This window comes from Narcine bancroftii, chromosome 6 (assembly GCF_036971445.1).
Source record: "Narcine bancroftii isolate sNarBan1 chromosome 6, sNarBan1.hap1, whole genome shotgun sequence".
NCBI lineage: Eukaryota > Metazoa > Chordata > Chondrichthyes > Torpediniformes > Narcinidae > Narcine > Narcine bancroftii.
Genome location: NC_091474.1, coordinates 80,102,742 through 80,114,926, shown reverse-complemented (window position 1 = coordinate 80,114,926; position 12,185 = coordinate 80,102,742). Strand labels below are relative to the sequence as shown.

Genomic DNA, 12,185 nt, shown 5'->3' with positions numbered 1-12,185 from the left:
TCTTGAGAAAGAACAGGGAAATTTTCCCCATAAAATGAAAATTTAAAAAAAAAATTCCAAATGCTGTAAATGTTGACAAAGGGTCTCTGACCTGAAACGTTAAGTCTTCCCACTGCATCTGCCTGAACTATTGAGTATTTTGAGTGTTTTCTGTTACTATTTAAGATATTCTTTGTATCCTGGCCAATATTAGTCACTCCGACAACAGTACAAGGAAAGTAAAATCACAATTTTGGAGGAACTCAGCATGTCAAATAGTGTACTTTATATTGAAAGATAAGGATACATAACTAACGTTTCAGGCTTGAGCGCTTCACGGTATGAGCCATAATGATGGTTATGTATCTTTATCTTTTCTATATAAAGTACAGCTTCCCTCCTACTTTCAATCTATGACCATCCATACATCCGACCGAAAAAAAGATATAAATTTTAAAAAAAGTAAAAATATGTATGTATGTAGAACTAGATGTTAATATCCCTTATTGCACTCCTGACACTGGTTGCCTTGACTCAGCAGGGGTAACCAAGTGAGTGGAGGCACCTTCTAGGTTATCAAGTGGGTGTCCTCCTTCCTCACTGTTTTGCTGATAGACCCATGACACCTCCAGAGGGTTCATCAGTGAATCCCAGCATCCTGGGCTCACCCCCTAGATACCCTTCACTCACTTGTGGGCCCAGGTGGAATCTTTTCTCCTCATCCAGAGCTACTGACTCCCCTTTTCAGCAGCTCTGGAGGGATCTTTGCTTGTTGGTGTATCTTTCCTCACACTCGCAACTCCCGCAGTACCTCTGTTGCCTGCTTCAACCAGTTGGACCCTTCCCTTCCAGCCACGTTGCTGCACATCAGCTGCAAGCTCGGCGTACCTCCGTTTTTTTTGCACTCATTGGTCTCCTCTGCTGCATCCTCCCAGGGCACTACAAGCTCAATTATATAAACAAGATGGAGTGAGGCCGACCACAGCACAAGGTCTGATCTGATGTTAGTTTCTGCAGTTTAATTTGGGAAGCAGAGCTTTTGGTTTAAGTCTGCTGCCATCTTCCAATAACATGCCCAGCATAATCTGATCTTGATGTGGCGATTCCGGCTTGACCTTCACCTTCTCGGACAAATACGGTTAATGATCAGCAGGATGAAGGGGGAGTGTTAACACTCGTCCACCGATTTTCCTTTGCATCCACCAGTGCTAATGGCTGCATGTGCCCAATAGTGACTGTCAGATAGTAGCCTGGCATTGTGTACATCACAATATCTCTCTCAATTCTCAGGACAAAAGAATGCTGTACATGTACAGTGGGCTGTCGGGAGAGCGTTGTGCAGTGGGATCAGTGTGGGGATTGATAGCAGGCTGTCGGAAGAGCGCGGGGCAGTGGGATCAGTGTGGGGACTGACAGCAGGCTGTCGGGAGAGCACAGGACAAGTGGGAGGGCTGATAGTGTGAGGACTACATGCCATGCTAACGTGCTTCTGACTTGGATCCATTTTGAGGTTTGACCAGTTGGGGAATGGCTGTACATTGTTTGACGTGGTAAGTTTCTTCAGCATTGTGGTTTTACATTTCTACGAGCCCACTGCTCGTAATGTCTCTCTTAACCATCCCTCTGTCTTCTTTCCTCCAGCTCTCCACCCCTTCTCTCTCCATTCAAAGAGCCATCCCCCTCCCCTTGTTTGTTGGTGTGCCCTTATCCACCTATTAACTCTTGCCTGTGGATCAGTTCTCCTCCCCTGCCCCTCACTCCCACCATTTTGTTCAACAACTGCCTACATTTTGCTCATATCTTGATGAAGGCCTCAAGCCTGAAACGTTGGTTGTGCATCTTTATCTTTACCTTATCTGACCTGCTGAGTTTCTCCAGTACTGTGCTTTTTGCTTCAATCATGGTGTCTGAAGACTTTCGTGTTTTACTTCTAGCAAAGGAAAAAATGTCTAGTTATTATCATAGTACTCTTTATGGGAGCTCAATGTGCGCCTGTTGGCTTCCAAGTTTCTTGCATTTCTGAAGTGTGGTTGCTGCTGCAGGGATATGAAAGTTGCTATAGAAATGCAAGTCTTCATGCAATCCTCATGCATGTATGTATTATTTGAATAAGTAAAAGCTGGATGGATTGTCAGGCATCATCCATATGTAGATTGTTCTTGAACAAGCTAAAATAAATATTCTTTGCATTGTGAACATTTTTCACAAAACAATTGAAAAGATTTTTGTGCTGGAAAAGTGTGTAATTTGTCCATTACCTTTTTTAAGGAAAGGCCAGCAAAGCAGGAGATGATTGGAAGTTCTGGCATTCCACCATATCGTGAACTTCAAATAATCGTTATCAGTGTAGTTAGTATCTGTGGTGCTAGAGATGTAGGTCTGTAAAGTTCTCAAGTGGCAGCAGTGTTTTATTTTGCGAGGGTAAATTTTATCTAAATTCTAATCGCTAATAGCATAGTGGATTTTCCCAGAGTTGATCCAGGTGAAAATGTGCATTGAATCATGTCTCGCCTCAAACGTTTTCCTTATCAGAGATGCTACTTTTTTTGGGTTGTGTAATTCTGAGATATGTGATTTTAAAACCATTAGGAACCTGAGAGAAATATTGACTGTCTTAATTTTTGCTTGTGTTTTGGGAACACTGTCTTTGGTCTGGCAGTGAAATGAGATATTTTATCCCTGTACAGAGGCGGAGAAATTTGCGCAGGTGGCACAGATTCAATTTCAGCAAAATATCATGGAAAAGGAGACTCAGAAGAAGATTTCAGAAATTGAAGGCAAGTGATTTGGAAACATTCAAAATTTCAATTCATGGCTTAATATTCTGTGATCTGATCTGGACAGATCATCAGATGACCATCCACTTGTCAAAAACACTCAAATTGTGTAATCACCAATCTTGAATAATATTTATTTTCATTTCTGTCTGCTCTCTTATTTGCTTACTCTTGGCAGAGTGTTTCACGCGTGGTATTCGCCTTCCAGTATCTTGTTCTCATGAGGGACAGTCATTAGTGAGCGCCAGCAGACTATTTAAACACCAGGCTTATTGACGATTAATTATTCCACAATATTTTTGCTGATCAGGAAAGAGAACCTTGAAGTTTTTATTCCTCCCTTGTCTCAGTGGGAAGATTTGGTAATTTGTTCTACAAGGCAAAGATCCAGGGATGTAACTAGCTAAGCCTCATGTGAAAGGTCTTTTTATTGCCATAAAAGAGTCCTTTCAAAGCCATTATCAATGACTCTATTAATAGCTTTTGTTAAGAGTTAAAATCTTTTATCACCTTAGCAGCTTGTGGATTAAAATTTTCCACTGTACATCATTTATTTTTTGCTGCAGATTTTTAACTACGCTTCTAACCCCAGTAGCTCTTCTGTGGTGTTTGAGGTAACTTCTCAAAGTGGAACATTAACTTGTATTCCAGTCCAGGATCTAGATTTTCATTCATTAAGTTTCACCACAAACTTGGAGTTTCTTCTCCTTTTATCTCCATCTTCTGGGCATTACTTTCAATACGAGCAGTATTGATTTCATTTCTAATGATCAATAAATTTCCACACAGAATACTTTAGAATTCTTTGGGCATAATTTTTTACAATCCTTCATTTTAAACATCGTTAGTGTAGCGCTGTCTCCTCTCCATCCTCAACATTCATTGGAATGACTTCATCACCAACATCGAAGTACTCGAGCTGGCAGAGTCCGCAAGCATCGAATCCATGCTGCTGAAGATGTCTCCAGAATGGAGGACCATCGCCTTCCCAACATCGTGTTCTATGGCGAGCTCTCCACTGGCCACCGAGACAGAGGTGCACCAAAGAAGAGGTACAAGGACTGCCTAAAGAAATCTCTTGATGCCTGCCCCATTGACCACCGCCAGTGGGCTGATCTCGCCTCCAACCATGCATCTTGGCGCCTCACAGTTCGGCGGGCAGCAACCTCCTTTGAAGAAGACCGCAGAGCCCACCTCACTGACAAAAGACAAAGGAGGAAAAACCCAACACCCAACCCCAACCCACCAATTTTCCCTTGCAACCGTGCCTGCCTGTCCCGCATCGGACTTGTCAGCCACAAACAAGCCTGCAGCTGACGTGGACATTACCCCTCCATAAATCTTCGTCCGCGAAGCCAAGCCAAAGAAAAAAAAGAAGAATGTAGCAGTTGACACAATGCTGATACAACGCCAATGACTCAGGTTTGAATCCAGCGCTGTCTGTCAGGAGTTTGTACGTTCTCCTCGTATCTGCATGGGTTTCCTTCGAGTGCTGCAGTTTCTTACCACAGACAGGGGTTGTGGGTCAATTGGGTGTAATTTTGTGGCATGGGCTCGTGGGTGGAAGGACCTGTCACTGTGCTGAATGTCTAAATTAAGTTAAAAATCATTGGCCGATTAAACGAATGAATTTGCATATTAATTAGCATTCACATTTTACTTGGTGAAAGAGGGGAAAGGAAAAAAAATTGTCTTTAGTTTTATTTTGGGAAATTTGAATTGTTCTGCCACAGCTGCAACTTTAAAACTTCAAATAAGGTAATTATTAGCACATATTTAACATGTCGCTTACTCAAAAGCCCCAGAAAAGATATGATTTTAAGTTCTGTATTGTTGTGCATTGTTTCATCAAGATGAGTTTATTGTCATTTAATAAAAACAGTTTTACACGGAATTTACTTTAGTCTGCTGCAAGGCAGATACATTCACCTGCAGTAGAAATTTCCTGAAGCGCCTCTTGCAGTCAGAGAAAGAGAAGCAAGAGAAAGTTTTAATTTAGTGGCAACATTTTCTGAGATTTGCTTCAGAAGTTCATTCCAAGTCAGTATCGTTGACGTAGTGTACTGCAGCAGCAGAAAGCTGCAGTCTGCCCCTGAAGCTAATTCCATTCACTTAAGCGGAATCATTTTCAGTCCACACAGAGAGCTGACGACTGGATTACCCAGTGAGCATGACACTGACCAGGGACAAGTGGTAAGTGTGAGGTTGAGTTAATCACTTTCCTTTGCATGCAGATTGTGCTTATTTAGCCAGAGAGAAGACCAAAGCAGATGCAGAATTCTACACTGCCCAGAGAATAGCACAAGCGAATCAGGTACGAAGCACTTAATTTCACAATTACCCATAGAAATTACAAACAGTGTTATGTATGTTTCTTGGTGTAACAAGTGGAAGTGGAAATTTCTTGATCATGAATACACAGAAATTTAGCAATGTACAGAAAGGTCCCTGGTCATCTTTACCAATCTATTGCCTGAGATGGAATTCTTTATATACTTTATATACTGTCGTCAGTCTTTCTTGCATGCTTTTATACTGTATGGATATTTCGTAAAGGATTTTATTACCGTTGAAACATGTTTACAAAGGTAGTTTCATATGATTTTGTTTTAAATGTTTCTGTGCCATTTCTATTTAGCTGGTACTGTTGTTCAATTTGCATGTGGTCACCATCTTCATGACTGTAAGACTGTGATAGAAATTTGGAGCCACACTGTAAAAACTGCTCACAATTTTACGAAGGGCATGCTTCCTTTCTGACCAGTGTATTATTTGTGTCATCGTCCTTTGCAGTCACAAAGCACATTTAAACTTGATAGAAGGAGAAAGCAGGTTTCACTGCAGGGAAATTTACATAATGGACATGCACACTGAATCAATAGAAGTAATTAGCTAATAAAAGGACTAAGCTCAAACATTGAACATCAGAAAATATCAATTCATCTCATTCAATCTTTTCATTGCAGTGAAATATTTGATAACTAAATGATTTTGAAAAACAAGTTGATAGTATAATTTCAAAGTAAGCAAACTGACTATAATACCTGTTACTGATGCAAATTGATCAGGCTGAGCTAATAACATGCATGAAGTGTTACATTTTTGCGTCTTGGTCTGAAGTTTACACTAATCCAACCCAAGACCCAATGTATATATAGTGTTCAGTTCTTTTCATTCACAATTGCAAGCTAATATTCACTTGTGTAAAAAGTTACACAGGGTCATATCCTTCATTATCAACCTTTTTTTTTTTTTTTTTTTTTTTAAATTTTTTTATTTTTCACACCATAAATCACATTAGCCATGATATACACTATTTCTTTTCACACATATACAGTGACTTTTTCTCCCCCCCCCCCTTTCCTCCCAAACCACCCCCCCACCCCCCCCTCTCATCCATTTTAGGTATACAATCTAGGTTGCATTAATCCAGTCAGACAATGTTGTCATTCAACAAAATTACACCAGAAATTCTACTGAGTCCATTCTTTTCTTTCCTTCTCCTTCTATCAACTTAGGTAATGTTTGTCCCCGGTAGGTTTTCGCTATTGTATTTAATGTAAGGCTCCTATACTTGTTCGAATATTTCAATATTATTTCTTAACCAATATGTTATTTTTTTCTAATGGAATACATTTATTCATTTAAATTTGGTAGTTTCTTCCTTTTAATTTGGTTATGTATTCCATTAATATTTAAAGACATATAGTTCAGCGTAGCCCTTTTATATTTTGTTTATCTTCTCTTTCCGTTTTTCCATCATTACCTTTCCTCCTTTTCCATTTCTGTTTTCTTATTTTCAACTCTTCATAAGACAACATTCCTACAACATCTAACATTTTCCTTATTCTCCTATTTCTATCTTATTTATCCCCAATCTCCCCTTCACCTCCTGAGTTGTCCTTTATCCCTTGTCGGACAACCACATCTCCCCTCTCCATTTGGATTTGCGAATCCACTCGCAAGCGTCAACTGATTGTGCAGTGACCGCTATTTCCCCCCACCCCGCCTCCCCCAGAAAAGATTTCACTTTTCATATGTCACAAAGGTCCCTCTTTTAATTCCCTCCTTATTCTCTCTATTCCATTACCTTCCCTTATTAATTCTTGTCTATACTATCTATATTTTCCTCTAAGTACAGATACATTCATGTATGCTCATTGTCTCTATTCACTCTTATACCTCTTTACCTGCATACATATCAATCGTGATCATTTTTACTCTCATTACCCGTCTTCATCCCTCAGTCTATTTTTGTCTTTACCCACATACATATCAGTCGTGATCATTTTAACTCTCATTACCCGTCTTCCTCCCTCAGTCTATTTTTGTAATTGTTCTGCAAATTTTCGTGCTTCTTCTGGATCCGAGAATAGTCTGTTTTGCTGTCCTGGAATAAATATTTTCAATACCGCTGGATGCTTTAGTATAAATTTATACCCTTTCTTCCATAAAATCGCCTTTGCTGTATTGAACTCTTTTCTCTTCTTTAGGAGTTCAAAACTTATATCTGGATAAATGAAGATTTTTTGCCCTTTATACTCCAGTGGTTTGTTGCCCTCTTTTACTTTTTCCATTGTCTTCTCCAGTACCTTTTCTCTTGTAGTATATCTTAGGAATTTTACTACAATAGATCTTGGTTTTTGTTGTGGTTGTGGTTTAGAGGCCAATACTCTATGTGCCCTTTCTATTTCCATTTCATGCTGTAGTTCTGGACATCCTAGGGTCTTAGGGATCCACTCTTTTATAAACTCCCTCATATTCTTGCCTTCTTCATCTTCCTTAAGGCCCACTATCTTTATGTTATTTCTTCTGTTATGGTTTTCCATTGTATCTATTTTTTGAGCTAGTAGTTCTTGTGTCTCTTTAGTTTTTTTATTAGATTTCTCCAATTTCTTTTTTAAGTCTTCTACCTCCATTTCTGCTGCTACTGCCCGCTCTTCCATCTTGTCCATTTTTTTTCCCATTTCTGTTAAGGTCATCTCCATTTTAATTATTTTCTCCTCTGTGTTGTTTATTCTTTTTCTTAAATCCTTAAATTCCTGTGTTTGCCATTCTTTAAATGATTCCATGTATCCTCTAATAAGAGCAAGTATATCCTTTACCTTGCCTCTCTTTTCTTCTTCTATTTCACCATACTCTTCCTCTTCTTCTTCCTCTGGGTTGACCATCTGTTGTTTCTTTGTTGCCCTTTCCTCCTCTTCTATCTTGTTTCTATTGTCTTCTGTGGTCTCTTCTTGCTGCAGGTGTTCTGCAGCTGTCGTTGCCGGCTGTGGAGATCGACTCCCCAGCTGGTCCCCCCTCCCGTCGGTGTGTTTTTTTTCATTCGTCAACAGTACCGCGCATGCGCGGTTGCGCACTTTTGTTCGGCTCTGCGAGCCATTTTTGTAGTCCATTATTTACCGACCTGAGGGAGCGGGTTTCTCTCTCCGCAGCGGGCCTCTTCGGACAGGTAAGGCCTTCACCTTTTTCCTCCTTTGTCTTCTCTTCCTCTCTTCTTACCGTTGCTTTCGACTTTTCTTTTTTTGTCGCCATCTTCTTTCCACCTTTATACTCACTTTTCTGTAACTTTTATTTCTGTGCCTTTGTGTTTTCTCTTGTTTTTCCCGACTTTTCTGGAGAGGGCTGGAGTTCACCGTCCGGCCACTACTCCATCACGTGACTCCTCCTTCATTATCAACCTTCATGAAAGTTTTTCCAGCAGTCTGAATTGTGATACATTAGGTTCATAATTCTCATTCCTTTTAACATGTTTAATTTGTAATTAACCACCTTTCTTACCACTTCTTGGGTTTCAATTGATACTTCTTGTCTCTTTATCATCTTTTAGCTCTATGTCCTTGCTCTCCTATTTGTTCAAAGTTATTATCAGTGCCCTGTTATTTGTCATCCTGCAGTGTGTATCAGTCTGATCTTCCAACTTGGTTCTGATGTTTCCTACTTTTACCATACCTGATGATTAATAATACCAAGTTTAGGGCAATATATATTTTTCCAGCCTGCTTGATTAATGAACTTTGATTAAAACTCAAAGTAAGATGCATTTTGCTAACATTAAGCAAAATGTTGTTGGCATTACACCACTCCACAAGCTGATCTATCTCCCTTCTATCTCTTATTAAATCAAAGGCCTCCTTACTTAGCATTTTGTTTGCTCACCTTATTCAATAGAGGTTGTATGATGTTGGCAAATGAGCAGAAAAAATACCAAGTTCAGAATTTTAAATTTTTGTTTACCCAGATATACCAAGCTAAATTTCTTTCATTTTCTTTTTGGTGATAAAGATACTTGTGCTCTTGGCATCTATTAATTAGTTGTCATTTATGATTGACAAATTGATTTGTGTATTGAGGATACCTGTATTTTACCACTGTTTCTTCCCAACAGATGAAACTAACAAAAGAGTATTTGGAGATGGTTAAATACCAAGCAATAGCAGCAAACAGCAAGGTTTATTTTGGTAGTGACATTCCGGATATGTTTGTGGATGCTAATACCTTTTCGCAAACTGCTGAAATGAGGACTGGGAAAGATTCCTCCAGTACGGATCAGGCAATGCCCACAGCTGAAATGACCTCGAGCAGGCAGCAAAAAGATGCAACGAAGGACTCCAGAGACGATGCGACTTAAAAGGAAAAAGAAAGAAAGACACGACTTGTTAAATATTACAGAATGCTGATTATACAACACTGGATTTTGTTTGAATGGATTCTGGTGTGACAACCATCAGGTTAGATGCAGAATTATACCACAGAATACTCAGATGGCTTTATGTAATCATTGCCAAAAATAGCAACAAGGTGACATGGTACTAATGACTAAAACTGTTCTGCTCTGTGGCAGAACATAATTCCATGTCAAAAGCTGTTTTTTGCCTGATTAATAGATATGGCACCTAGCTGAATCTCTGGAGGTTGACCACGGCGTTCTGTGTATTTACCAATACATGTCATGAGGATTACTTTCTGTCACAGCATATTACAATTGGAACCCTACAAGCAGTAAATGCTGCAATTGAGCATTTTTCTGTTTTGATTTTGGTTATGATGAAATTGGTTGACAACTGTGAACAAATCTTTTATAAACTTGGATAAGATACAATACTTTTGAAAATAGATCAGTGGATTAGGAAAATATATTTTAGAATAATCAAGAAGCCTTTGTATTTAAACAGTAATGGTCAATGCCATTCTTTTACAATGGTAGTTGTACTCAGTGATCAATATTTTTGAATGGCAGTGGGAGAACATTAGCTTCTGGTAGTATAAAGTCGAGAAGACAACTTGGAGATAAATTTGGTGCAAGATTGCTTATTTCTGTTGAGACTGTACCTTTGGCACTTGGGGTGTGTTGGGATTCTGATACTAATGGTTTTAGATTCGCCACATTTTTGGCAACATAAAACAAGGTGTTTTTTTTACCTCAACTGATGAAACATCTTTTGCTCTAACCAGAAATGATTGCAAGAATGCAAACAGATCATTAAAATGCTAAGTACAGTTGTAATTGTGGGGGAGAAATGTCAATCATTGTCCCTTAATGTTAATTATACAATCTGACATTGACTCCAAGTTTGAGTTGATAGTGCAAAATTTATGTTCAATTAATTTAGAATGAGCCGTCCCACTGATATATTACTCAATTGATAAAATAAAGCAAGCCATGCAGTTTAAAACTTTTACATGCAAATAGGTCTATTCTAATATCTGGGCAATTGGTATATGCAGATACTAATCTTTATTTTTGATAATTCATGATACAATCAATCATTTTACATCATGCCATGTAATAATTTTGTGGTGGTCTAGCTTTTATATGCAATATTTGTATTGATTGGATTCTGATTTCCATCTCCCATCCAAACTTCTCAAGGTTTTAATGTGAAAATTGAATATTGGGTCCAGTCCGTGAATCGTTTTTCATTGTATAAAACAGTGCCTGTCTCAAATGATGGTACCAAAAAAAAAAGTCTTTCTTCAAACGAGTATATGCGTCTATATAATTAATTCGAGCTTGATTTAAATTTGATTTTCATAATATTGGTGGGTATTGGGGTTTTCCAGGTTGATTGCCTTGGCACAGAATATACAAATGCAGAAATGTGTGTCAAATTTATGGACCCTATAAAATGGTTTGTACTTCAGTCATTCCAGAATTCTGTTTTATCTTGAGCTTCAGATGATTGCTAACTGAATTTTTACTGTGAGAAATTAAGGTAATCTGAAGTTAAGTTTACATTTTGAAATGCTCTATACAAGGTGCTGGTTCGTATGCAATGTGTGTCTATATTTGCTTTGAATGATCGTTTGGGATTTAGCTTTGCTTGGTAAGATAATAGATAAAGATAATAAATCAAATATTTGGAGAAAGAGTTTGCAGCATAAAAATAATTTAAATTGGCTTCATGAAATTTGCTTTAGACTTGGCTTAACTAAAGAGCAAAAAGAAATTTCTCCAAAATTTGTGTCATAAATAAACTTATTTTGATATCGTATTGTCTTGACATGTTTTCATGTGACTATCCCTTTCAGATAATAAGAAATAGGACAGGTATGTGAGTGGGAGGGGAAGGTTGAGAATCACTGCTCTAGACCCAATTGTTTCTGAAATATTTTGCTTGAGAAAAATTGTCATTGGCCCACTTCATTTGGAGTTATGAAATGGTGCACATAATGAGTCAATGAAGTACGATAAAAACAGTGGTTTTCAAACCTTTTTCTTTCCACTCACATACCACCTTTAAGCAATCCCTGACAAATCACAGACCACTTATGGCATAGGGATTGCTTAAGGTGAAATGTGAGTTTAAGGGGGCAATTTGAAAACCACTGGTGTAAACCAACTCTGAATGTCATTGTGGGAAGTAGACGGTCATCTTCCTCACTAACTGGCCTTTATTTAGAATCATGGTTCCGAGTGTAACCTTGATTTAATTGCTGCTTGACTTTGATAGGTGCTCGATGGGACTTGAAAACAGGGGAGTGAAACAAGAAACTCTGCAGATGCTGTGATTGTAGTAAATACACAAAATTTTTGGAGAAACTCAGCAGATCGCGCAGCTTCCATAGGAGGCAAAGATATATAACAAACCTTTCAGGCCTGAACCCTTCGTCAAGGTATGAGCAACAAGCAGGCAGGTAGGTGCCTGAATAAAATGGTGGGGGAAGGGCGACATGCCAGGAGCAATTTATGGAAGCCAGTGAACCCACTGATCCACAAGTCTTGGGCTATGCTAAGGAATGTGGATGACTGAGAAGAGAGGGTTGAGAAGCCAAGGATTCGCCTCTTCCCTCAAATAATGGTTAAATATGTGATACTTAAAGCCAGGCATCCTTAATATAATGAACATGTCCCTCTCAAGTTATGATACAATTGTTGCCTGTGTTGATGCTACTTTTGCAGAACTTGCAGTGTGGTCATTCTTGGGT

At 38.7% G+C, this 12,185-nt stretch overlaps 1 protein-coding gene across 2 annotated transcripts in view; it reads left to right on the top strand.

Moving 5' to 3' along the window:
• LOC138736265 (erlin-1-like) overlaps nucleotides 1–11,251 on the top strand; it is a 32,652-nt gene extending 21,401 nt beyond the window's left edge. For both annotated transcript variants that reach the window (XM_069885486.1, XM_069885487.1), the window contains exons 10-12: nucleotides 2,667–2,756; nucleotides 4,991–5,070; nucleotides 9,145–11,251. In XM_069885486.1, coding sequence (XP_069741587.1) covers nucleotides 2,667–2,756; nucleotides 4,991–5,070; nucleotides 9,145–9,387 — 413 coding nt within the window. In that variant the 3' untranslated portion in view covers nucleotides 9,388–11,251. The remainder of the gene's footprint in view (nucleotides 1–2,666; nucleotides 2,757–4,990; nucleotides 5,071–9,144) is intronic.
• Nucleotides 11,252–12,185: the final 934 nt, after the last annotated feature.